Genomic DNA, 26,077 nt, shown 5'->3' with positions numbered 1-26,077 from the left:
ACCCTTAGCCGTGGCCGTGTGTGTGTGTGTGCGTGTGTGTGTATATGTGTGCGCGCATGCGTGGGGGGGAGGGGTGCAAGCTGGCATGAGACAATATTCAACAAAAAAAAAATCAGGCAGTAATTGCCACCAATCAATGCCTAGCTCTCTCCAACCAATTCCCCTCCTTCCTTTTTCCCTCACTTCTTTTCAAGCTTAAACTTGTGATTTGGCAAAGAAATGAGAACCAAGAGGTTCTAGAACAGGGAAACATATCAATAAAAGCTCTGCAGTGACTGCAAAATGCAGCATCAAGACTTACACCTGGGCGAGCAATTCATGACCATATTTCTCCAGTTCCGATGGTACTACTTTGGCTTCCAGTTTATGAAAGGATTTGTTACAAAACTGCTGTCTTAACCCATAACTTCCTGACCGTAAGTTACTTTCCTTGGGTGAATAGTCTTTTGCAAATTCTCAGCCCCACTTAGCATCTATGATCTCGGGACCACAGATTGCATGAAGTTCCATCTGCTCATGCTGCTCGGCTGACTGAGACCAGTAAGCTTTTTCAATTACAGCTCCAACATTTTGGAATTCCTTTCCTGTTGAACTGTGCTTGGTGCTATGCTCAAAAACATTTAAGAAAATGCTAAAAAAAACCCTATTTGTTTAATTCTGCTTTTCAATCATGCCTATTTTTATTATTATTTTTTTAATTTTATGTGCTGCTTATTTTTAGCTTTTATGAAGGGTTTTTAGCAATTTAATGTCTTTTGGCAATTTTTATTATGTGTTTTTATCTCTTTCTGTCAAGTCTGTATTACATATTATGGAATATTTTATGATGTGAACCGCCCTGAGCTATAGCAGAGGGCAGTATATAAATATTAATAAAGATAAAGATATGGCCAAAACTCTATACATTTTATCACATTTGAGATGCTTTAAAATGCTGGCTGCTAACTGGTTATACCAGAGATCATTTTCTTATTTTTATGTGCCTGGCATACATTTGCTTTATATTCAGCTAGTTTATACTCTCTGTTTATAGTTACATAGATCATACATGTGGAAAGGGAATACAAAGTTCAAAATGTGCTTCCTCCTGGGCTGAAGTTCCCAGATACCAGCCAACGTTACTAGAAAGTAGCTGCCATATTGCCTAATGGAGTCTGTTCAGGCAAGAAAACATCTTGAACTTCAAATTCATTTTCATTAGGCAGTAACTGAGTAAAAATTTCAAATAGTGAGATGTGCAGATGGTGCCCAGAAGTGATGTCAGAAGGCATGACAGTGGCAAAACATGGCCACCTGTGGCTACTGCTATGGGCACATTGAGTAGTGTAAAAATAGATTAATCAGTCCAAAAAAAAAAAAAAAAGAAAATTCCAGGCTTCTGGAGGACATGCATACTGTTTTGTAGCTTGCAAAACCTAAGCCTGCTGTATGGTCCCATCTCCGAGATGGCAGACAGAACCTACTTCCCTACTGGGAACATGCTGACTCTTGACCATGGCTCACAGTAGCATGGCAGCTGAATGCCCAAGGTTCACATGGCTGGGCATGTATTTTTCAGTTCCCTTAGGAACTGAAAAATACATGCCCAGCCATCTCTTACGATTGTGCAAGGAATCTCTTACGATTCCTTGCACATACATGCCCAGCCATCTCTTACGATTGTGGAAGGACTCCTGCAGAGTGCTCTCTGCAGGAGTCCTTCCCTACCCTACACAAGAAAAAGACTGGGTGGGAGGACTGGTGGCGGAAGAGGTGGTGCCACAGAAGTGCAATTCTGGTTTGAAGTTGCTCGTTTCATTGACACTTGCTAAGCAGTAGTAGTTAAGACTGGTGGAGAGTGCAATAGAACACATTTGGAAATCCCATATATTCACATCAATATTTTTTTGAAGTTTTTCACTTTTTTTTTTCTTGGCTGTGTGGGTATAACATGGAACAACATTTCCCAGTGTAGGTCCAACTGAAGCCCATCTCACTTGCATCTGCCTTTTTTGACAACTTGGCACCCAGGAGTGCAATCAGGTGCCATCGGGAGTGCAATCTGTTAGAAGCTATGCTGATCAGAGAACAAAAAAAAAGACGTCTGCAGTCTGACACGACGAGGAAGCAAATCTCCCCTAAACTCCAAACCCCTCTCCTTCCTCCCTGCACAACGGGCACCTGCTCATCCTCCTGCAATACGACGCCCGCTGACCTTCCACCTCACTATGCCTGCAGAAGGCTCAACTGTCCCACAATGCACGGTGCTTCTGGTTATGTCTGCTTTGTTTAAGAAATCTGTGTTGCCTACTGATGACTAAAATAGATAAAATGAAAGTGCAATGACCAGTCTTCTTTCAGACCAAGCAGACCTGCCTTTCTCCCTTTTCCCACTCTCTGGTGAAATCACTTACTTTAATGACAGTGAGTAGTCGTTCTTGCTGGTTTCACTATTCCGGACTAAGTAGCTGGCTTCCTTGCACAATCGTAAGAGATTTTCTGCATCCGTACGGCTGATTGCACCATGGTACCAGCTGAGAAGGGAAGAAAAACAAAAAAAACAACCCACATTTGTCTCGTTTGGACTGCGCCTGGATGACAGACACTAATGACAATAAACTGTGCACAGTAGGACAGTACCAATGCAGGAGCTGACTGGTGAGCAGCTGATTATAAAAAATTTACAAATGGGACTTCCACACAAAGTCACAAAAATACAGAAGAGAAAACAGAAAGTGGATTAGTTGCTGGCTGTGATATATGAAGAAGTGGGGCACAGAGAAATGTGCGCAGTACATTCCTTTTGGCTGTGAGATACTCACAAGGAAAAGGGAGTGCAAAGCCTATCCTTGACAGCACCATCAATTAATTCTATCCATGGGCTGTAGAACATTCAGAATATATATTTTAGCATTTCCCCTGACACCTATCAACATCCAAATATTATGCTCTGAACTTCTGACCCACTCACAGAAATAATGGAAATCTCCGACTAGCCGAAGTCTTCACAGTGAGCTTGGAAGAGTCTACACAGATACTACTGCCCGCCAGATTTAAGGGATCCTGACACAGCAGCATGTTACTTAGTTTCTTGTTGCTTCCTCTGAATAGCAAATATGCATCAGAGAAGCTCATAATCAATATATGCCCTGTTAAGAAAAGTTATTTCCATGTGCATATATTGAAATTAGGCAGCACAAGTGTCCTGAATAAATTCACTCTTCAACAATTTTGTTTTGAAGAGAATCTGCCACTTTTTCAAGAACATCACATGAGTGGTTTTCTACACAGGATGACCAAACCTCAATTTGGCAGGCCAGACCCATGTTTCTTCAGAGGGCTTGCTCCCACCTCAGAGGTCCTGAATTCAAACCATCCAGTCAAGCTTCAGAGCTTACACTATTCTATGTACCAAGTGACAATATCTGTGCTACTCTCACTCTAATAGATGAGGTCAGTGACACTGCAAGACAGGATGAGTGCTGCCTCATGGTTCTCAGTAAGTACTCAAGAGCTGGAGTGCCTAGAATTGCAAGCAGAAAAAGACAGATAGGCTGCTTGCAGCAGGGAGAGGCTGAATGGGAAAGAAGGCTTGAGGAGGGGAGGGGGAAGAGAGAGAGAGAGAGTGATAGCAGAGGGGGACTCAGTGAAAGGCTAAAGAGGGATGGGAATTTGAGGAAGAGAGCAGGAGAGTAATGGGAGAGAGACAGAAACTTAAGGGAGGGGGGAAGACGACTTGTGGGTAAAGAGAGAAACAGGCTTGAAAGTTTAGATGGAGAGAGAAGTGGGCTGGGAACCAAAGAGAGACAGGTTGATGGATGAAAAAGACTGGAGGGCAGAAGGGGTAACTCAGAAATTAGGAATAAAAAAAACAGGCTGGGAGAGAGGCTCAAGAGAGAAGGGAAGAGTCAACAACCATGGGCTCCACTACGCAGCAGCTGTCAAGATAATTCACTCTTATCAATCAGGGGAAGGCTATAAAAAATCTAAGTGCTTCCAGCTAACAATTTCAACTGTCAGAAACATTGTTAAGAAATGGAAGTTATATGGAATTGTTGAAGCCAAAGCAAGATGTAGAAGACTATAAAAGATCTCTAATAGAACTGCCCCAAAACTGGTCAGATCTGTAAAACAGAACCCATGGATCACTGGAAATGACCTGCTGAAAAGTTTCGCTGACACTGGAGTAGTTATCCACAGGTGCACAGAACAGCGTTGCTTACACAACAAAGATGTGCATGGGAGAGTTATCAAAAGGAAACTTTTTTTTACAACTTCATCACAAAAGTTGTCATCTAAAATATACGAAACAAAACCTTGATAAACCTGAAACTTTTTGGAACAAAGTGCTTTGGACTAATGAAATAAAATTGAACTGTTTGGCCACAACCACACAAGATACAGCAGAGTTACTTACCTTTAACAAGTGTTCTCTGAGGAGAGTAGGATGACATTTCTCAATTATTGGTGACATCATCCAATGAAGACTAGCACAGAAAAACTAAGTGAAAGTTTCCAGGACTTTGAGCTACGGAGCATGTCCATGGCATGCCATTAAACCACACATCCACGAAAAAAAAAAGAAAAATAAAGTTGAAGAAAATAAAGTTGAAGAAACCAATTCCACAGGGAGGCTGGGTCTGGAGAGTCTATGGAGAGCTGTTGGAGCACTGCACCGCAGTGCTCCAACAGCTCATGGATATGTGCCACCGCATCCTTGACTCTCTCCCCGAAGAGATTCTTTATGGTGCATGGCACATCAGCTAGCTTTTCTGCACCTCCAGGTGGAGATCCGATGCTCACAGCCAGGCAAGACTGCATGCCCCAATCCCTATGGCAGAGACCCTCAATGCCATTTCAAAAACATCGTAGGTCGCATGGAGCCTATGTTTTCCATGCTCCAGCCCCTTGTTCACCAGTGACTGGAAGGTTTCCTGCTGTTTGGCTACCTCCTGCACCTTTTTCTGGATGTTCTGCATGTATTGGTTCATGCAGAGCTGGTAGGTTGCTATGTGGGAGATTATAACGCCCAAAAACATTTCTCCCAATAGTATTCATGGCCCTAGAATCTCTAGGGCATCATTGAGTGAGTTCTAAACCTCTTGCCTTTTTGAGAATGGATTTGACAATCATAGACTGGTGTGGCAACTGGTGCTTGTCAAATCCGAAAGCCTTCTGGATGAAGTACATAGTGTCTGCCTTCTTGTTGACAAGAATCTCTGTTAGGGGGTTCTCCCACAATCTCAATAGTACCTCCATCAGGATCTCAGGCAGTAGGACTGCCACAATCTCCTTAGGAGGCTTCACGTACTAGAGGATGTCCAGCATCTTGTTTCTGGACTCTTCCTCTCTTTGAAAAGTAAATGGAATGAATTCAGCCATTTCCTGTACAAAGCCTGCAAAGTGTTTATGATTTGTTCATTGCTAAGGGCTATGGCATTGGTGGTACATACATTTTTAATAAATGAAATGATTTCCTCCTATCTGGTGGAGAAGAAGAATCAGAGGAGAAGAGCCGTATAGTACCCTTAAGAATTCTGAGAGCCTAACTCACTGTATTCCACAGAAGAAGGCACTCTGTGTGCTCTGTACACAGCCAGCAGGTCAGGAACGGGTGCAACTGGCCATCTGGGCCTGGACACCATGGACTCATGATGTCCTGGGGAAGCTTTATCCCCCAAAGAACCAGAAATCAACAATGGGCCAAGTAGGCCATGATCCTGATGCCCCTCCAAGCACTGGTAGTGGGGTAGGCACCAACACCGACATTGATGTAGTATCAGCAAGCACTTGCAGGGAGTCAAGCAGCAGTTCTAAGAGTGTCAATGCCATCCTTGGTGCGCTTGATGCCTCGGCATCCAGTCTTGCATCGCCTTTTCTGTGGCCTGCTGAATCCGTTCCTCCAGTTCCTCCCCAAAGATCACAGATGCTGACTGGAGGCAGAAAGAGTTTCCAGATCCTCTTTGGAAAAAAAGAAGGTTGATAGCGAACACCAGGACTGGTGGAGAATGTCAAGTTCCCAGTGTGTCGAGAGGTTGACCTGTTTTCAGCACAGGGCCTGCTTAAAGGGATTCTTGGCTAGTGCCAGACCATCTCCGCTCTAGGCATCGGGCACAAATGGAGACTGATGCCAATGCTTCTTTGCTTTCCGACAATACAGAGGTTGAGGAGGCGGAACCCAAGACCTTCTTTGATCTGGAGAACTATGACAATGATCTGTCTCTGGGTTCCCTACTGGCCATTGACATTGAGGGAACCGATGAGCTCCCTTGATACAGATGGCTCTCCTGCCACTGTTGCAGCTCCAGGGAGGCTTAGTGTTGATGCCTCCAATGTTGATGAATAGGTATTTCAGTGGATAAACAGACGTTCCCATGAGACCAAATTGGGACTGCTATCTTTTGAAGTCATTTCACCATACTTATGGCACCTCTGGACATCGTACAATGTCCCATAGGAGAGGACACATCTATCATTGAGGTCTGTGATAAACGTCCTACTGCACCAAGGGCACTGCTGGAACCTGCTAGGCATGTCAGAGAAAAACAAAAGGGGCACAAAATCAAACTCAGATGGCTTGTGGGCATCTGAGGCCCCTCTGTCCAGTGGGAATGACGGCAAGTGGAAATTTAGGAAAAACAATGATAAACCTTACCTAAGAAACTAGAAAAATCCATGCCAGAAGCCAGAAAAAAGCAAGTGAAAGCATGTAAACTCACATAAACTTGAGATAAAAATAGAGAGGCTCATTCACCATGACCTATGGTATCTGCAGAAAAGAGATAGACAGGACCCCATGAAGATGCACAGGAAAATGGCATGCCAGGGGCATGCTCAGTAGGCTAAGTTATAGTTCTGGAAACAGTTACATAGTTTTTCTGTGCCAGGCTCCATCAGATAATATCACTCATGTGTGAGGACTGCCATCTTGCATGTCATGGTGAATGAAACTTTCATTTCTTAACAATGTTTCTGACAATTAAGACTGGTAACTGGAAGCTTTCAGCTTTTTGTGTTTTTTACAGACTTCTCCAGCTTTATAAGAATGAATTATCTTTATTTTGAAATGCTCAGACAATTGCTGCTTAGAGGAGCCTTTGGTTGTTGAAAGTAGATAAAACAACAATCACAATCTGCGAAGTTAGAAAGGTCAGAGTATTTGTTCAGTGGTAGAATTATCTTCACCTAACTGAAGGCCTAATGAATCAATCACCTTTTCAGGCCTTATTAATTTTTTTATTTTTTTTTAAAGTAATGACTCCACTGGAAGGAAGCACAAACGTGCATATATGCCATATTCACTTTTTTAATATTTTCAGTGTTTGAAATCTGCAAATAAATAGTAATTTTGTATTAAAAATTGCAGAAAGATGTATTTTACTTTGTACCATGTAGATATTGCATCAGCTTCTATTCAGAGATTGATTGAAGCAAAATTTCACTAGCAGTGCTTAAACCGTTTTCCACTCAACCATATATAATGAAACCCAGCTTCTGTCTGTCCAGCACGCCGCTATTAACAGAGTGTGGTATCCCACCCTCTCAAGTCACAAATTAATGGCGCGGATGGTTTGCTGTGGCAACAGCCAGACAGCCCCAACAAAGATCGTAGCAGCAAAAGCCTGAGAAGAGCAGTGGCAGATCCTCTTCACACTTCCATCTCTTCTTGCCCATTGCTTCCTTCTGCTAGCTTGCAAAGCCTCTGTAAGCTACAGGACGGTCAGCCATTCTCAAGATGCCAATTGCTCAATGCTGAGCAGCCAGGTTTGGGGGCAACAGGGTGCAGTATGAGAGCTGTGGGTAGAGTAGGCAGCTGAGGAGTCCAATCAGCATTGTCCCACCTTTCACTCCCAGCTACCCTGGGGCTGTCTAGGTGTATCTAAAATGCTGATGGGCATTTGATCTAGTTATTTTTATAATACTTACAACTGAGTTTCTAAAGGCTGAGCAGGGTCTATTCGTTCTCCCACAGACCCAGTATGCTCCAAGCTTGGATGTTTCGCTGACTTAAGATTGCCGCTTGAGTGCCTGTGCATGTGTCTAGCTTTCTCTTCTTTCGAGGGAGACATTCGGTTTTTATCAACACCATCAAACTGAACTGAGAAAAAAACAAAATGAGAATCTATTACTCAATATGAAATGTACATAACGTGTAACCTCTGTAAGCAAGGGCTGACCCAGTGGCCTAGTGATTGTGCTGTGCACTACCATGTGGAAGGTCCTTGGTTTAATCCCTGAGTTGAGTCTTCCCAGGTTGGCTGGAGCTGGGGATGCTGTGGAGGCAGCGTTTACAGCCCCCTTGAAAGGGGAGAGAGTTGTGGTCATTGCTTAAGGATGCTACCTAGTGGCCAGATTCAGGGTCCCCCGAGGGAGCCCTGGTGCAGGGTCACTGGCCTAGTTTCATTGCAACAATGACCAGATTAGGTAAATTGGGGTGGGGGTGGGGGAATATAAGTAGGTGAAAAATTCCCAGATTTTGGGAATGAAGGCTCACGGTGCTGAAACCAAGCCTTAGCTCTGATTGCACTGGAAATACAAAGGAGCAGGAGGAAACTGCCAGGTCAAGAATATCTGTAAACATGAAATGCATTGTTAATGCAGGTAATCGTACCTTCTCCTGGTGGTTAAGGAAGTGTTAAGGAGTGTCCCATGTGGGCATAGTCAACACCAAATAAAAACCTCTCTCAAGTCAGTAAAAGGATTCCCACATTCACTTAATGAACACGCTCTGTTTCTCTTAGGGCTATCAAATGGCTTTTTAAAAATATGCTGATTCAGTCCTGGTTTCAGCTCACTACATGCATGAACTTTTATTTCCTGTCTTTCTTTTGGAAATCAGTGAAGCGACTGTTGTGTTAGTTGTCCAAAACAAAACAAAAAAAAAAAGGCCTTTGAGTCCTGGTTTTACTTCAGTGCATTCAGGGACTTGCATTTTTGATTGACCGGAAGAAGGAAAGAAGCAAAACTCTCAAAATCTAATAATCACAGATGGGATGCAGGACTGTACAGCTCACTGTCAAGGGAGGCAAGCTGAGCCAGTCCTGGTATTGATTCCAGGGAGATGCAGCCCAAATTTCCCTACGAAAAGCAGAACATCTCCGGGCATATAACTGAGTGTAAAACCAGGGCTGGTCAGCTTGCCCACCTCGAAATGGAGCTATCTGGTCACCCTATCAATAAGCAACGAGGAGTGGAAAGGAAATGGAAGGACAACTGAATGGCAGCTACATGGGGTTCTGATAAAAAAACAAAAAAAAAAAAAAATCCCAGCAGATTACCCAAGCAGGAGCAGCTATTGAAACTTCCAAAAAATGACTTCAAAAGTTCCTTTGCTGCATTATGACTCAGCAGCATAAAAACACATTTAGAACTGAAGTACATGGATGTCCATAGTTCACTCCGCTCCACCTGATGACAGTTTCTAACGTCCTGGGGACTTTAGGAAGGCAGGCCTCTGTCCTGCTGCAATAGAAATCGCCATTGGCTAGTTCACACTTGGCTGCTGGCCAACTAGGAAAGTTAGCCGGATAAACGTCGCCGAGATATTTCGTGGTGCTGCCCTAAAGTTATCTGGCTATGTTGCCTGGATAATGTCCCTTTATCCTGGAACACCCCAGTACCGTCCCTGACAAAGCCAGGTGATAATTTTTTGCCAGCTAAAATCTCAACGGGTTACGAGGGGTGGGGGTGGGGGGGCTGTCAGACAAATGGGATTTTTTCCAGGTGCCAAACTTAGCAGGACAAATGTGCTGAATGTGGACTTCTTGGCTTCACTGCAATCTGGCAGCCTTGTGAATTACGAGGAAATACATAATACGTCAAAGTAATCAGCCTTATCGGGGCTGGATTTAAGATTTTTTTCACCAAAAGGCACTAAAAATTGATGTCCTTTTCCCTCTTCCCCCTTCTTGACTTCTACAGCAGCACAGCACTCCCTCTGGTGGCAATGGATGCAAGTCCGATACAACAACCCCTCTTCTGTCCCTCCTCTCTCTCTCTCTCCCCTCCCCCACCGCACAACATTCCTCACTCCCCCCCCCCCCCCCCCCCCAGCAGCATCTTCTTTTCCTATCAGCTGTGGGCTCTGGCATATAGACATAGACTACTTAAAACACAGTCTTCCTCCTCGCCTCCTTTGCCAGTCAGCAGAACTCCCTCATGCAACTTGGTCTTGGCTCGCCTGCTTTGCAGGCGGCTGCATGATGATGGCGATACGTCTGCAGGGCTGGGGAACAAGTGCAACAAAGCAGGCTGATGGTGTAACACCTTGCATGTTACCCCCAGGGCAGGCGCCCCAGTCACCCCCCCCCCCCCCACTCCATTCCAAGCTGCCTTTGCTGATCTAGTGTGTGGCAACAGCAGTGGCAAAGTGCGGAATTCATTGTCAGTGGCACTTTGGCACCGTAGGCTGAGCACATGAGCAATTGCTCATACATCTTTGGAGTGTCACTCACATGTGTTACACGGACGCTCACAAATGTTTCCCTGTGCTATTTAGAGAAATGCAACGCTGAAGTGTTGGTTTAAAAAAAAAACATTGTTGCTTACACGAAAAAAGATTTGCTCACACCTAGTCACTGCCTCTGACAAAGTTCTGACCTGGATCCTAAGAGACTTGTGTGATATGTGTTTGTTAATTTTCCCCAAGCTTCCCAATTAAATTTATTTTTTTTTTAACAGATGGTTTAATCCTTTGCTTTGGCCATATTCACAATTTAATCATGTCCCCAGTGGATCTTAATCAAAAGGCTGAGACACCCCTCTTTTTTTAAAATTGAAATTTATTGGCTAAAAATATTCATTTTATAATAGCGATCATTAACACAGAACCAGATACATTGCAAATAAAACAAATGTGCTCATTTACTGTACATTTCTATTGTAACTGGAAAAAATAAAGCATTTGCCTGCAGAAATAGCTGAATTGAAAAGTTATACAATTGTTAACATTCAATATCACAGTATCAGATACTTTGCAGTTAAAGAAAACCAAATTAATCTCTCTTGTGCATGACCTATATTACAGAAAGCAACTATATACTGGAGAGTAACATGGCAATATAGATGTTGTCAGGCCACGATCAACCTGAAGGTACTGATACGGTTGATTTCTGGGAAATAATAACTTGTTGGTAGCAACCATGTTACCCTGTAGTTTCACTAGCTTAAAATGACTTATTGTGGAAAGTTTCATTCCTCATCTGCCTCCTCAGGCCTGTCAGTGATGGTGTCCTCGCAGAGCCAGCTATGGATCAGCTTATGGCAGGTCTGGATGGACACAGTCTCTTATCAGGGAGTCTGAGAAGGTTCCTGAAAAAGAGGAAGGTGCCCTTCATGAAGCAGAGGTGCATTCAGATGTTTTGGATGGCTCCCCACCTGTGTGGCTCTGCAGAGCCTCGACTGGTGGGTACGAACTTTCTGGGGATGCAGCCTTGGAATTTGATGCCCATAACCTTCATTAAGTCCTGTGCAAAAGGACACTCCCAGAGCAGGTGAGGGATTATCTCTTCGGCTGTGTTACCTGTCATAAAGTGCCTATACTTGCTGCAGCCCACTCAAGAAAATAAATGGCCTTATGAGTAGGCTGCCCCCATACGACCATACTTGCAGTGTCTTTGTGCTTGTTCGTCAGCCTCTTGATAGGATAATGCTCTGCCACACTATGACAGAAGGGACATCTAGTGCGTTGCTCACAGGTTCCTTATTGTCATTTCAACAAGTCAACTTGCAGACAATTCTTGGCATCCATAAGGCCAGTGTGACATGTTGGTCCAAACTCTTTTATAAACCACTCCTTGTAGTACAGAAGGAGAGGTCAGCTGTAGGACAGTGAGCTCTCCCACTTGTCCCTGCCTAGGAGAGGAGGAAGATCTGGGGCGTATGATACACCCAGATGGTCTTTGTTGTTGCTTCTTAGCGAGATTCTGATGCAATTGCAGACAAAGAAGCTCTAACGTATGATAGTGAGGTCATGGACTCCCTTCCCCATGCTTAGATACAAGGAATATTTTAAGACATTAAGGCTCTGGAAAGTAAGATGCTGACATACTTACATCCTATACAAAGCTGACTTGAAGACTGCTACACGGAAAATTGTCACGCAAGCAAATATCATCACTGAAACATTCAGACTCCTGAAACTGAGATGTGCATACAGAGCCTGAATATAGGGCGGTCTATAGAGTCCTAATTTTTGGGTCATAAATTTAGGCCAACTATTACATTGCCAAAGTTAGGGCACCTACGTTATGTACCCAGTCCTGGAAATCACTGCCAAGGGCCTAACCTTGTTCTGCCAAATGTGACCCTGCCTTTGCTCCCCTAGGAACCATGTGAATTTGGAATCCTACATTTAGGTGCTTTCACATAGGACACACATTCAATTTTCCAGATCTAGGTGCCTAACCTTTAAGTTAGATGCCTACATTTTTGAATACTGGAGTCTCAGCATGTAGAATGCCTTGTTTAATTCTTCAAACTCTTGTACATTTTTCACATTCTGTCTATAAAATACAAATGAAAATGCATTACAGTAGGAATTTGTTTTGCTAATATAACACAACATACTCTACATTTTTATCGTGAAAGAATTATGACGCTATTTTCAGCAGTAGGCCGGCTAGCAAAGTTAGCGGGATAAATTTATCGGCTAACTTTATAGGAACATAAGAACATAAGAAAATGCCATACTGGGTCAGACCAAGGGTCCATCAAGCCCAGCATCCTGCTTCCAACAGTGGCCAATCCAGGCCACAAGAACCTGGTATTTGTTTTTCTATATTGACATTCGATTGGAGATATCACATCGGTTTATAGTAAACAAGGATTGAAATAGGCCTGAAGCATCCTATTTCTTACAATGAAATTTAGAAACAATATTGGCACTATAGGAGTAGAGGTAAGCAGTGCTGTTGAATATCACTCTCTTTGATTTAGCTTGACAAGTTTATCCAGCTAACTTTAAGAAACCTCTTTGAATGTCCTAAAGTTATTTGACTATATTAGTTGAACAATAGTGAAACTCTGCTTTTATCCAGTTAACTTATCCTACAGCTGACTCTACCCTGGAACACCCTGTGTTAGCCGGATAACATTTCAGCTGGATATAAATTTATCTGGCTAAATTGGGGCTGGTCAGCATGGCAAGATTTTCAAATCCCATATGACTAGCTAAGTCTGAACTTAGCAAGACAAATAGCGCTAAATAAATATTACCCTCTATAGAAATATTCCAAAAGAATAAAAAAAAAAGTCTTGATTACATAATTCTTTACATCCTTTGTCACAGCAAACTCATATTAGCTCCTTTTCAAAAAATTGCCTTAACGAGGCCCATAATAAGCTAACTAAAGCCCAAAGCCCATCTGTGTCCAATTGCAATAGCTGAGCTTATCTGACCACTCCTAGATGAAGAATAAGGGCTGTTTCTGTTGCATGAAGTGAATCTGAAGCAAAGGTCAAAACAAGGAGCTGCCGAAAGAACTCTGGGTCAATGTTATTCAGAGATTGGGGGAAGGCTATAATAAATATTCAATGTGTCTGATCAACACTGGGGGCACTGTCAAGTCTATCAATGTAAAGTGGAAACGGTTTGGAACCAGAAAGATACTATCACAATCAGGCCACCCCCCACCCCCCAAAGTCAGTGGCTATGGCTGAGGAAGGTCACTATGATTACATTAAAAGAGGTCTCTGGCTGAGTCTGGGGAGAATGCTCATCATGTAACAATTTCTAGACTACTCTACTAATATTACCTGTATGGGAAGGTGGCAAGATGGAAGTCACTGCTGAATGAAAGAGATTATCATGTGCTGCATAGTGTTTACATAGAAACACTTGGGATTCACTGCACACATTTTAGAGGTGTTTTGTGGTCTGATTGAGACCAAACTGGAACGTTTTGGTCTCAGTGTTAAGCAATATGTGTAGTATAAAACACTCTGCTAACACCGGGGCCGATGCAATACAGTGCGCTCAGCCGAGTGCAGTTTAACCCGCAGTTGGGACATGGGTTGTGTAGGCGCGTCCACAGCCCCTTATGCTATAAGGGAATTAGTGCCTCGACAATGTGTGTCCATCGCGCCGCAAAACTAATAGCCTCATCACATGCAAATGCATGTGATGAGGCTATTAGTCAGTCACCCCAAATGCAAAAAGAAAAATGTGCGTCCAATAGGCACAGTTTTGTGCTCAGAAATTAACGTCTGCCAAGAGCAGGCGTAAATTTCTGAGCAAACTCAAAAAGGTGTACAAAAAAGCAGAAAACAGTGCTTTTCTGTACATCCTCTGACTTAATATTGTGGCAATATTAAGTCAGAGGAACAAAAGATTTTTTTTAAAAATGTTTTTTTTTTTTAAAGTGCCGGCGGTCAGGTTCAGGAAACAGATGCTCAGTTAACCAGCGACCGTTTTCCAAACCCATGGCTCTGCGCCGATGGGGAAAATGGACTCCGATAAATTCAGCGTCAGTTTTCTTAACCGGCGGACACCTGTGGACAGCCGAGCGCTCCCTGGATCCCGCTGTCAAGGAGGCGCTAGGGGTGCGCGCTCGACCCTAGCGCCTCCTTGACAGCCCGACCCCTAATTAAAATATTGCATGGCACCTCCAGGAGAAGTGCCTGGGGGCGCATTAGGAAAGAGGGCGCTTAACACTCAGTGCCTGCTTTCAGCGCTTTTTTTGTTTTGCATCGGCCCCAGTATGCCTATAGTAATGCCTGGTGTGAGAGCAGTCTGTTGGGAGAAGTCTTTGCAGCGGCGGCGGGCATAGGGAGGCTTGTTGAGATAGAAGGTGCCAAGTACTAGCAGATCCTGGAGGAAACCCTGTTCCAGCCTTTTAGCAGGACAATCCTTCTAAGCACAAAGCAAACGCAACAATACAGTGGCTCTGTAAGAAGTGACTGGGCTCTGAGAGGCCCCGTCAAAGCCCAAAAATAAATCCAATGCAAAATTTGTTGCATGACTTGAAGACAGCAGTCCACAGATTGACTATATCTCCAGCTAATCTGAAAGATCTTGAGCTCTTCTGCCAAGAAGAATGGGCAAAAACCACACCAACCCACTGTTCAAATTTGGTCCACACTTAGGGCCGGATTTTAAAAAGGTTACGCGCGCCGGGCCTATTTTCAAAAGGCCCAGCGACAAGCGTAAAGCCCCGGGACACGTGTAAGTCCCGGGGCTTTACTAAAGGGGTGGGGGCATGGGCAGTGTGGTCCGGGGCTGGGGTCAAGCTCACGGCACAGCGGCCATATTTGCTGCTGTGCCGGGGATCGCGCCGGCAGTCGGCTGGCATGTGCAACTTGCCCAGAAGCGGGCGCAAAAGGTAAAATAAAGGTCAGGAGGGGGTTAGAGTAGGGCTGGGGGGGGGGGGAGGAAAGGTTAGGGGAAGGGGTGGGAAGGTCAGGCTAGGGGGAAGGGAAGGCAGTGCGGCTCGACGCACGCAAGGTGCACAGCTCTGCGCGCACATGTTATAAAATCAAGTGTACATGTGTGCGCGCCGGGTAGCGTGCGCAAATGTATGCTGAGCACTCCTAAAAGTAGTACTGCTTTTCTGTACAGCCTCCTAATTAATATTTGTTGCGATATTAAGTAGGAGGAACAAATTTTTAAAAATAATAGTTTAAAAAATAAGTTAAAAAAAAAAAAAAAAAAAGCGCCTGCAGTCGGGTGCAGGAAACGGATGCTCAATTGACAAGCATCTGTGTGCCGTTTAGGAAAACAGACGCGGATAAATTCGGCATCTGTTTTCCTAACCGGAAGACGGCAGACACTCGCGGGCTCCCATTATCAAGGAGGTGCCCCCTAATTTAAATATTGCGTGGCGCCCCCAGGAGGGGCATCTGGGGGCGCATTAGGAAAGCGGGCGCTGACTGCTCGGCGCACAAATATTGCATCGGTCCCTATATCTATAAATGTCAATCAACTGTTAAGCCTTATTCTCTCTCTTATAATTTCACATGTTGAGCAGAATAGAGCAAAAACCTAACTGGTTCATGAAAGATTTACATACAAAACGAGTAAAGGGAGCTTTGGAATTTCAGGTAAGTATTCTTTGTGCCTTTGGATAAGCCACCCAATTCTTCCAAATTCTTTGGATAAGCCACCCAATTCTTTGGATAAGCCACCCAATTCTTCCAAATTCTTTGGATTCTTCCAATTTGGATAAGCCACCCAATTCTTTGGATAAGCCACCCAATTCTTTGGATAAGCCACCCAATTCTTCCAAATTCTTTGGATTCTTCCAATTTGGATAAGCCACCCAATTCTTTGGATAAGCCACCCAATTCTTCCAAATTCTTTGGATAAGCCACCCAATTCTTTGGATAAGCCACCCAATTCTTCCAAATTCTTTGGATTCTTCCAATTTGGATAAGCCACCCAATTCTTCCAAATTCTTTGGATAAGCCACCCAATTCTTTGGATAAGCCACCCAATTCTTCCAAATTCTTTGGATTCTTCCAATTTGGATAAGCCACCCAATTCTTTGGATAAGCCACCCAATTCTTCCAAATTCTTTGGATAAGCCACCCAATTCTTCCAAACGATAATTAGGAAGTAATAGCTGAGTTTGTTTTTCCCTTTTCATGTCCTATAAAATATACATAATCCTCCACTCTAGAGGTGGCTGCATGTGTGTCTCGACAGTGCTTTGATGAAAGCCACTGGAAAAAAAAAAATGGAAAAAAATTACTTCTCTTGAATTTGCTGTTATTATGTAATCTAATTGGTTTTTAAGTATTATTACCGATAGTTGTTCAGACCTGTGCTATACAACATGCTGCACATCTCTCATGTAATGCTGGGGCATTACTGGGCATCGAGGCAGGTTTTCTCAGAAACCATTACAGAAATGTGCTATTTTCTCAACAGTGCACGACAGCTTGTCCCAGGCCCACTGTTTCGGGCTGCTAAGATCAGCCTTCATACTGGGTAACTCGGTCACAGAACTAGTGCACGCTGCGGATGGCAGTAGCAATATCAAGCATGCAGTGACAGCAATGCCTCCAGCAATCTTCAGTACTGTTTTTCAGTACTTTCATAAGTCCAGGTTTATGGCAGGACTATTCAACCAGATTTGTGGTGGTGGGTTTTTTTGTTTGTTTTTTTTAATACAAATAAAGATGCAAACTGTATTTTTTCACTCCTTAAGATTCCTGCTTCCAGACCACAGTGGCATACTAATGCACTGTGGGTGACTGCGTGGAGCCGAGGAAGTGGAATGAACCCCAGCCAGCCTGATGGAGCACTCAGAACAGATCCTGACAATGTGCCTAAAAGATTAACGGCTGTTTGCTGAAGAAAAATCTTTAATGCATACTGAAATGTTGACAGCGAGTGTCTGAGACTGCAGCAGCCTTGCTGGATGACAGGAATCAATAAGAAATGGTGGGCAGGGGCCGGGCAGGAGAGAGATGTCTGCACAGACAGTGCGGATAAGGGACCTATTGTTATTTAACATGGCATCAAGGTGTGTGCTGCTGCTTCTGCTTCGTTGCACATTCTGGTTACACTGATTGTCTGAAACGAATGCAGTCTGGGTACTTCTCCCATGATGTATTATTTATTGTATCTATTTTCTTCCTTTTTGGAGGGAGCAGAGGTGGAAATAGAAACAAACCTCTGCGTTTATAAAACCATGGGGTGAATTTTTAAAGAGAGTTATGCACATCAAGTTGCCTGACCTCATGCAATCGCTATTTTATAAACATCAAAATTACGACGTACTTTAGATTTTGCATGTATGTGCAAAAACGGGCTGGTCTAGGGGTGTGGCCGACAGTTACATGCATGATTTGCTTTTTTAAAAATTTTTATTAATAAGACGCTATCGCCCGAATTTTAAAAGTTCAGCGTGCGTAAAAACCAAGGGATATGCAGGTGGCCGGGCCCTGCATGCACTGAGCGCATTTTCGAAAGGTCCCAGAACGCGCAGAAGTGCCGTGCCAACAAAAAGGGGCAGGCCGAGGGGGGAGGGCTCTGGGAAGAGGCTGGCTGGAACAGCAACCATTAGGCCCTGTCCCGAGGAAGCACGCACTGGCAGCTGGCCAGTGCGCATAACTTACTGCTCCAAATAACAGGTAAGTTAAAAAAAAACAAAAACAAAAAAAATAGGGTAGACAGGTAGGGATTAGGGGTCGGGGAGGAGAGGAGAGGGGAAAAGGTAGGAAGGTTTGGGAGGGGTATAGGGAACTGGGGAAGGCCAACTTGCGTCGCTACACGATTTTAAAATCCCCTCCCCTACGTGCACGTGTCCCGACCTGCCCGCACATGCGCGGGCGGATTTTAAGATACGGCGCACATGTGCACGCGGGAACTGTATATTATAACACGCGCACGCATATTATAAAATTGCCTCGTCCATGCGCGTGCGCCAGGAACTGTGCGCACATGGGCGCATGCGCGGAACGTTTCAAAGTCGATCCCTATTTGAGTACATTTGTCAACTTGCTTGCATCATTTCAGACCTGCTAATTACCTTGCGTAATTCATGTAAAACTTTTTATTGCGTACTATTGGGGTGGGAGATCTAGGTGAACTGAGGGCAGTTCATGCTAAATAACCAGGAGGGTCTCGATGACCTGAAGGAGGACTGGGTGAACTGGTAGAGGAATCTGAAAACTGCAAATTTCAATTATACGTGTATGTTTGAAAATGTACCAACTTTCGCGGGTATACTGGGTATTACATAAGCAATTCCTATTTTTTCCACGCATGTATATCTTTAAAATTGGTAGGCAAAGTATGCAATTCAATCCACTGTTCATGTGCGAGGATCCCTACATGCATTTTATAATACGATTCTGATCCGCGCGGGTTATAAAATACTATCGTAGATCTCTGCATGGCCATGTAAGTGTGCACACATATGGCCACATTGAAAGTTACCCTCTATAGGTACAACAGCACCAAAAGGCTGAAGGTAACAGAGTCAGAAGCAGCCCACCAATGGCACAGCTGGAGGAAGCCCAGGACCCTTCAGAGCTCCTCTTCATGAAGATTTCCTTAGGGCTCCTGTTGGGGAAAATTACAACAGATTCTGTGATTTGTTGTTCAAAGTGAAGTCCTCCCAGTTTGAATTCTGCAGTGACTGTGTGAGACTGCTGCTTAATTAATGTAATTTTCCAAACTCAATTTAAACCTGATGAATGAGTCACAATTCAACCTTTAAACCAATGAGGAGGAGTAAAATCCTAACAAGTTTTAGATAAAATTAAAAATCTATCTCAGAGCCCCCAGCGTCCTGGGGTGGAGGGCTTGGGGTTAAATTCCGTGACGCATTTAAATAAAGTTTACATTGTGTCACATAGGAAACTGTTTTACATTAAAAAGCTAAAGTCGTTTCTCTGACCTTTCTTGTATGTCTGGATTTTTTATTTTGTCATTTTCTTTCATTTGTTACCTTTCACTCAATTCTCTTTCCCTTTTCTTCCGACTTCTCCAGTCACACTTGCACCTTCTCTCGCTACGGCCTGTATTTTTCTCTCCTTAACATATCTTTTCTCGTCTGCCTCCACCTCGCTGCTATTCTTTCCTCTTCCTCTCCTCTGTGCACCATTTCAGTGTTTCTCAAGCCTGTCCTCGAGTACCCTCTAGCTTGTCTGGTTTTCAGAACATCCACAGTGAATATATGCATGAGACTGATTTGCATGCATTGTCTCCGTTATGTGCCAATCTGGTTCATGCATAATCATTGCAGTTATCCCGAAGCACTGTCCTAGTTGATCCCACTTCCAGTTTTAACCCCCTCTTGTCTCCCAGACACACCTGTCTTTCCTATCATGCAGCCTCACCACCCTACCCTCTCATCCCTCCTTCCCTCTTCCACTATTAATCAAATCATCACTCTGCCAAACTTCTTAAGAGGCTGTTATTGCTACCGGTATGTTACTGGTAACACTTGCATCAGAGTCTGAAGAAGATGCAATTTTGAGTCCTTATTTTACGTTAAAAGATGTGGGTTTTTTGGGGTTTGTTTTTTTTTTAGGGCTAAGAACAAGGTTCTTCCCGGGTACCTGCAGGAGTACCACAGTTAAGATGCAAGACATTTTTTATCCTTGTTTTCTGACGTGATGGCCCTTGGGGGGTCAATTTATTCCGAGATTTCTCTGCAAATGTCTGGCGAGGCATCAAGGGAACAATTATTGATTTTTTTAGAACCTGAACATTTAGAGAAGTTTATGAAAAGTATAACTTGTTCTTCCATTGCCTTTTCTTCCATCTGACAAGACAGCTTGTTTCTAGGGAATGTGTTTTGTATAAGTTGAGAAATTTATGCCAGAAAATAAGCCCAAAAAAAGCTGGGTCGACTTACACACTCATACTAGAGTTGTGCACAGTTTTTTATTTTGTGTGTGCGTGTCAGTTTCTTTTTTGGATTGGGGGGTGGGCCATTTCGGTCCACCCCCAGATCAGAATGTTTTCCATTAAAATTTTGTAAAAAAAAAAAAAAACCCCAAACCACAAAACCCACCCCAACCCTTCAAATTTCATTAAATACAGAGCCCCCCCACCCTTCCAACTCCCCCAAGGTGAGCGTGTACATATGCGCCGACTCCCAAACTGGAGTGGACTTAGCCACATTAGTTAAGCGGCTAACTCCGATATCAACATTTAGCTGCTTAACTTATGAGGCTTACTCTGGTTGCACTGCTGACCTGCCCTAAAGTTAGTGCACCGAGTGAGGTTTTTTTAAAATATGAACATGGCTTTTTCCAAATTCTTATCTTCCTGATAGATCACTCTGTGTCCTTTGGTCTTGTTTGGGTATTCATTGGAGGTTAAGTCTCCTTGTTATGCCTATCTGTTGCTCCATCAGACTTCTGTTGGAAATGTACATTTCTTCTGAATTTATATAGAGGTCCATTTTCAAAAACCATTTATTTATTTATTTATTTTTATTTAAAAGGTTTTATATACCGACAACCGTTTGCACATCGTGTCGGTTTACAGATAACTTAAAACCACGGTATAAATAGGCATAGTAAAAGTTAGCAGTTTATTTTTATTTTATTTTTATTTTATTTTAAGTTAGCAGTTTAAATAGCAAATGTGGCATATTTAGCCAGATAACATCAAGGGGCACCCTGCAGCGCTTCTCACCCCACAGTCATGGGAGGGGAAGTGAAGGAAACAGCTTAATCTTCACCTGGAACTGGAAAGAAGCAGCGATGTAAGTGCTACAATCATTAGACCCACCCCCCCATGACGTCACTAACATCGGACAGTTAAGACAGCCTCAACACCAGGCATCGCGCGCCAGGCGTCGCGCGCCGAAGGGGCGCAACAAAGGGGCTCTCCCCTTTGTGCACCCCTTCGTGTATATGTGAAAATTTATTTTTATGTTTCCTTTGTTAACTAAGCTGTTTCATTGTATTCGACTAAGGAATTTTTTCCTGCTTTTTCTGTTTCACTGTAAATCGGCATGATTTGCATTTAATGCAAGAATGTCGGTATATAAAAGTTAAAAATAAATAAATTAATTAATTAATTATAGCCGGATTAAAAATGGGGGCATTCTGGGGGGGGGATGAGTTATCCGGCTAAGTTACCCGGATAACAGGCTATTTACCCAGATATCTTCAAAAAATATCCAGGTAACTAGCGCTCTTTACCAAAAATAATAAAATAAAATCACAAAGCCCCTTCCCCCCTCCCCCCCACCAGAGTATAATTTACCCGCTGCCCCAGATCCCCCTCCCAACCCCTTTATCTGGCTTACAGAAAAAAATAAAGCACAGCTCCAGGCCTGGCCCTCCCTCTTCCCTCAATCCCCGCTAAACATAAAAAGTAAACCCCCTCTACTGCCCCCCCCCTCCCCCCACTATCTGACGCCCTCCCTCCCACTCACTCGATATGTTAAGCGGGCCATTTCTTATGCCGGGAACATACAACAATGTGATCCCGGCCCTTGTAAGGTACCGGGTGGGTGGGAGGGAGGCGTCAGGGTGGTTGTGGTTTGGGGGGGGGACGGGACAATAGATGGGGATTACTTTTGGATGTGAACAATTGTGGACGCTTACCTAGATTCTAGGATTACTTTTATCTTTGAATACTATAATTACTGCAAAAATGTGCATTAACCCGAACCAACTAACTCCGAGATCACATTACCCCCATCCTGCATTTGTGTTTTTTTAAGAAGCAAAAAAGCTCCTGCCCTTTCTTTGCTGTCATCGACCTTACCCAGTACTTGAGTGCCTGGACCTAACCTGCATACCGCAGCAAGTGCTTAAGTGTGTTTGCAGAAGGGAAGAAAAAAAATCCCTTTGCCTCCTTCCAGATGTGTCAGCAACATTTCCATCTATTTATTTGATACGTGACAGAAGTCAGGAAATCGAAAGCAATATTTATAAAAGCTCTACTGGACTGAAATGGCAAAGAGCCCTGGGGTGGGGGTGGATACACATCAGGCTTCAGCACAACAGAGATGAACAGAGAGGGAATGGTGTGCACAGTGTGCCAGCTCCCTTGGAGAAGGCTGGCACTAGGTGAACATGGCACAGCAAGGGTCAGGCACTGAATATTGACCTCAAGTGGCTCTAAGGGTTTGTCCAACTAACTTCTGGAGTTAGCTAGACAAACCCCGGGGTTTGAAATTCGCCCGTACGCCCCCAGCTAAATTCTATCAGGGCAAATTGCTGCCTGCGCAAAATTTATTCAGATAAAAATTGGTGACGCAAGGGGTGTCCCAGACTGGGATTTCACTATGTTTGGCTAGGTCAGCCAAATAGCAGGCAAATAGTTACCAGATAACTAAAATTATTAAAAAAACCCAGAAAACAAGCAGGCCCAGCAGCCAATTTCAATTCCCCACCACCCCCAACATGATTCCAAAAAAGGTAACCAGCAGAGTGGTACAATCTCCCCTCTCCCATGTTTCCAAAAGAGGTAGTGGGCCAAATGGTGTGATAACCCCCCCCCCCCCAAATCCTCTACCTAAAAAAAAAAAAAAGTTCGTTGCCAAATCCCCAACCCCTACCCATACCCCTGAGCCTCCAAAAATGGCCCTGAAGCCCAACAGGAGGATGAGAAGGTCTTACCTCCTTGCACTGGGCTGAATACTAAGTGCCGGTAAGCTGACAGCTCCCGGCACTTAGCATTCAGTTATTCACTTCACTCTGAGTTGATCAATCCCCATTGAGAAGACCTGGAAGCTGTCAGCTCTACCAGCACTTAGCATTCGGCCCAGTGGGAGGAGGTTAATGCCCTCTCCCTCCTTCTACTGGGCTTCAGGGGTCACAATTTAGTGCTAAACATTTTTTTTTAGGTAAAAGATGGGGGGCATCATATTGATTGCTAAATGTAGGGGGCTAGGGGAGGGCAAATTGCATTGCTTGGCCCACAATCTTTTTCTAATTTTGGGGGTGAGGAGAGTATCACTTGATATTCAGCAGCTTAATAAACAGCAAAGTTGCCCAGAAAAACTATCTGGGCAACTTCATCAGGGTATAGTCATTGGCACTTTTGTCCAGATAACCACCATCGAATATCCAAGAAACATTATCTGTAGAACTTTGCTGCTCATTGGGCTGCTGAATATGGATCTCACTTACCTACAAAGAAACTGTCCTGCTGCAATATAAGGGGCGCCTGCACGTAAAGGTTGAGTTGAGTCCAGGCAGGCGTAACTTGTACAACAAAGGTAGGGGGGGGGGGGTAGATAGGGCCGGGGGGGGGGGGGGGGGGGGGGAGGGAACGGAGGCAGGCTGCGCAGCTCGGCGCACGCAGGCTGCTGATTTTGGGCAGCCTTGCGCACAGCGACCCCGGATTTTAATGGACACGCGCGGTTATGCTCATATCTATTAAAATCCCGCGTACTCTTGTTTGCGCCTGGTGTGCGAACAAAAGTACGCGCGGGCGCAGATTTATAAAATCTACCCCAGACATTGGCTAATTCCCCCATACGCATATTATATTCACTACTCAACCCTCTATTATATATACCCCTTTTACTCATCTATAAGGTTACGCTCAGTTTGCAGGAGGAGGCAGCAAAGTTTGTGCCTTGTACCCAGTTAAAACTTGCCATTTAGTGCCAGTCTCTGGCACAATGCAACATTACTACAAAGTACTGTATTATGCCGGTCAACTGGGTCTGATTTTAGTGATTACAAAGATCAGAATTCTCTAGTAATTAAGCGGTAATGTCTTGGATATAAGATGTATATTATAGTATTGCTTATTTTATACTGGTTTTATATTTGTTTGGTTTTTATTATGCATTTTATTTGAGACAGTGCAAAGATGTAATTGAGAAATAAAGGGAGGAGAAAATTAAGAGAGAGACACCCTTCCAGTGGAGACAAGGCTCTTAACAGCACGCTCGTGCCAGCACACGGGGGCCAGGAGGAGGAGGAGGAGGATGCCTCGTGCACCACTTGCATGGGCCCACGTGGGTCAGAAAAAGATAGCAGTGAGCTTGTGTTGGCCTATACAGGCCAGGAGGCAGGGGCGGTGGCAGCGGCAGCATGCGACTGCCCTCCCACCAGTGGGCATGGAGGAAGAAAGCTGCAGCAGCGAGCCAGCAGCCTCAGATTAACAGGCAGGGGGAAGGAAGGATAGGGACGCTGGGAAAAAATGAAAGGTGTCCCTTATACCGAAGTTTGCTCAGGGCTCCTTAAGTGGTTAATGTGGCCCTGCCCAGGATATGTTTAGAGCTGGAGGTGAGCGACTACAGGATGTTTTAAATTAAGGTTTAGGAAAGATGTGAACGGGTAGGTAGCTAAGGGTAAATGAAGCCTTGATTGGTTCTTTTCCTTAACTAGTATCAAACTTGTGCTAATTCAACCATTTTACAGCATCTGTAAAGGATACATCACTAGATGGCACTAGAGAACTCTGGCTGGTAGGTAGTTTACACCCAAACCATGCGTGCAAAAAAACAAGAAAAGCTTAATAAAATTGTCCCGCAAGTTGAACATTTTAAAGGTCTTTGGCAGCACTTAGTGGAGTTTAAAAAACACCAATTTAAAAATGCAGACTTGTCAACCCTATCTACTGAGAGAATAAGCAGAAGCACATGTCTTAAAACACTATTTTATTGTATATTTAGCTCTTGCCTTTTCATTGGTAGTTCAAGGTGAGTTACAATCAAAGGATCTAGGCGTCATACTTGACAATCAACCTAATCTAAAAAAATTTATCAACTCTACACTAAAAGAACGCTACTTCAAACTTCACACCGTAAAAAAGCTAAAACCTCTCCTACACTTCAATGACTTCCGCACAGTACTCCAATCTATTTTTTCAAAAACTGACTACTGCAACTCCATCCTCCTAGGCCTTCCCAAAAATACCATCTACCCCCTACAAATTCTACAAAATGCTGCCGCCCGGATTCTCACCAGTACTCGCAAAAACTAACACATCACCCCTCTTCTCAAGGAACTACACTGGCTCCCTGTCTCATCCAGAATCCACTACAAGACCCTCACCATTATACACAAATCCATTCACAACCATGATATGCACTGGTTTAAAGACTCCTTTCAATTTCACACCCATACTAGACCCACCAGATCGCAATACTTGCCAACGCTACACACTCCATCACCTCAACACACACACAAGAATGTGCCTTATCCACTGCAGGTCCTACATTATGGAACACCATGCCAACAGACCTGCGCCAAGAAAGCTGTTTAAAAAAATTTAAACAAAAACTCAAGACCTGGCTTTTCAAGCAGGCATACACTTAACTCATTATCTGGTCCTACCCCCCTTGACGTCCTCCGACAATCTACCTCCTAATTCCTTCCAGCCCCCCCCCCCCCTCGCCCTTCAATCCTCCTATACCTAATTATATTATACAATTTCCTAATTTCCTCCCCTCATTATACCCTGCCCCTCTCCAACCCTTATCTGCCACATTGTACAGTACATTATAAGATTGCACTAAACTATAATATTTAAACTTAAACTACTGCCTAACAATACAATTCCCATTTCCACTGTAACATTTTGGTTACTGTAATATTGGTTATTATTTCATAGTTACTGTTCTAATTCGTTTTGAACTCAGTTCTTTGTAAAGCCATTTAAGCTGCATTATTTGTTTCTTGTAAACAGATGTGATGTTCCCAATGAATGTCGAACTATAAA

At 43.8% G+C, this 26,077-nt stretch overlaps 1 protein-coding gene across 1 annotated transcript in view; it reads right to left on the bottom strand.

Moving 5' to 3' along the window:
* Positions 1-26,077, bottom strand: part of LOC115075401 (SH2 domain-containing adapter protein B-like) — a 328,971-nt gene that overhangs the window by 46,207 nt on the left and 256,687 nt on the right. Inside the window, 2 exon segments of the mRNA XM_029575746.1 lie at positions 2,394-2,513; positions 7,906-8,077. Of these exon segments, the coding sequence (XP_029431606.1) occupies positions 2,394-2,513; positions 7,906-8,077 (292 nt within the window).

This window comes from Rhinatrema bivittatum, chromosome 13 (genome assembly GCF_901001135.1).
Source record: "Rhinatrema bivittatum chromosome 13, aRhiBiv1.1, whole genome shotgun sequence".
NCBI lineage: Eukaryota > Metazoa > Chordata > Amphibia > Gymnophiona > Rhinatrematidae > Rhinatrema > Rhinatrema bivittatum.
The sequence above is the reverse complement of the archived record's forward strand: the minus strand, read 5'-3'. Positions and strand labels throughout refer to the sequence as shown.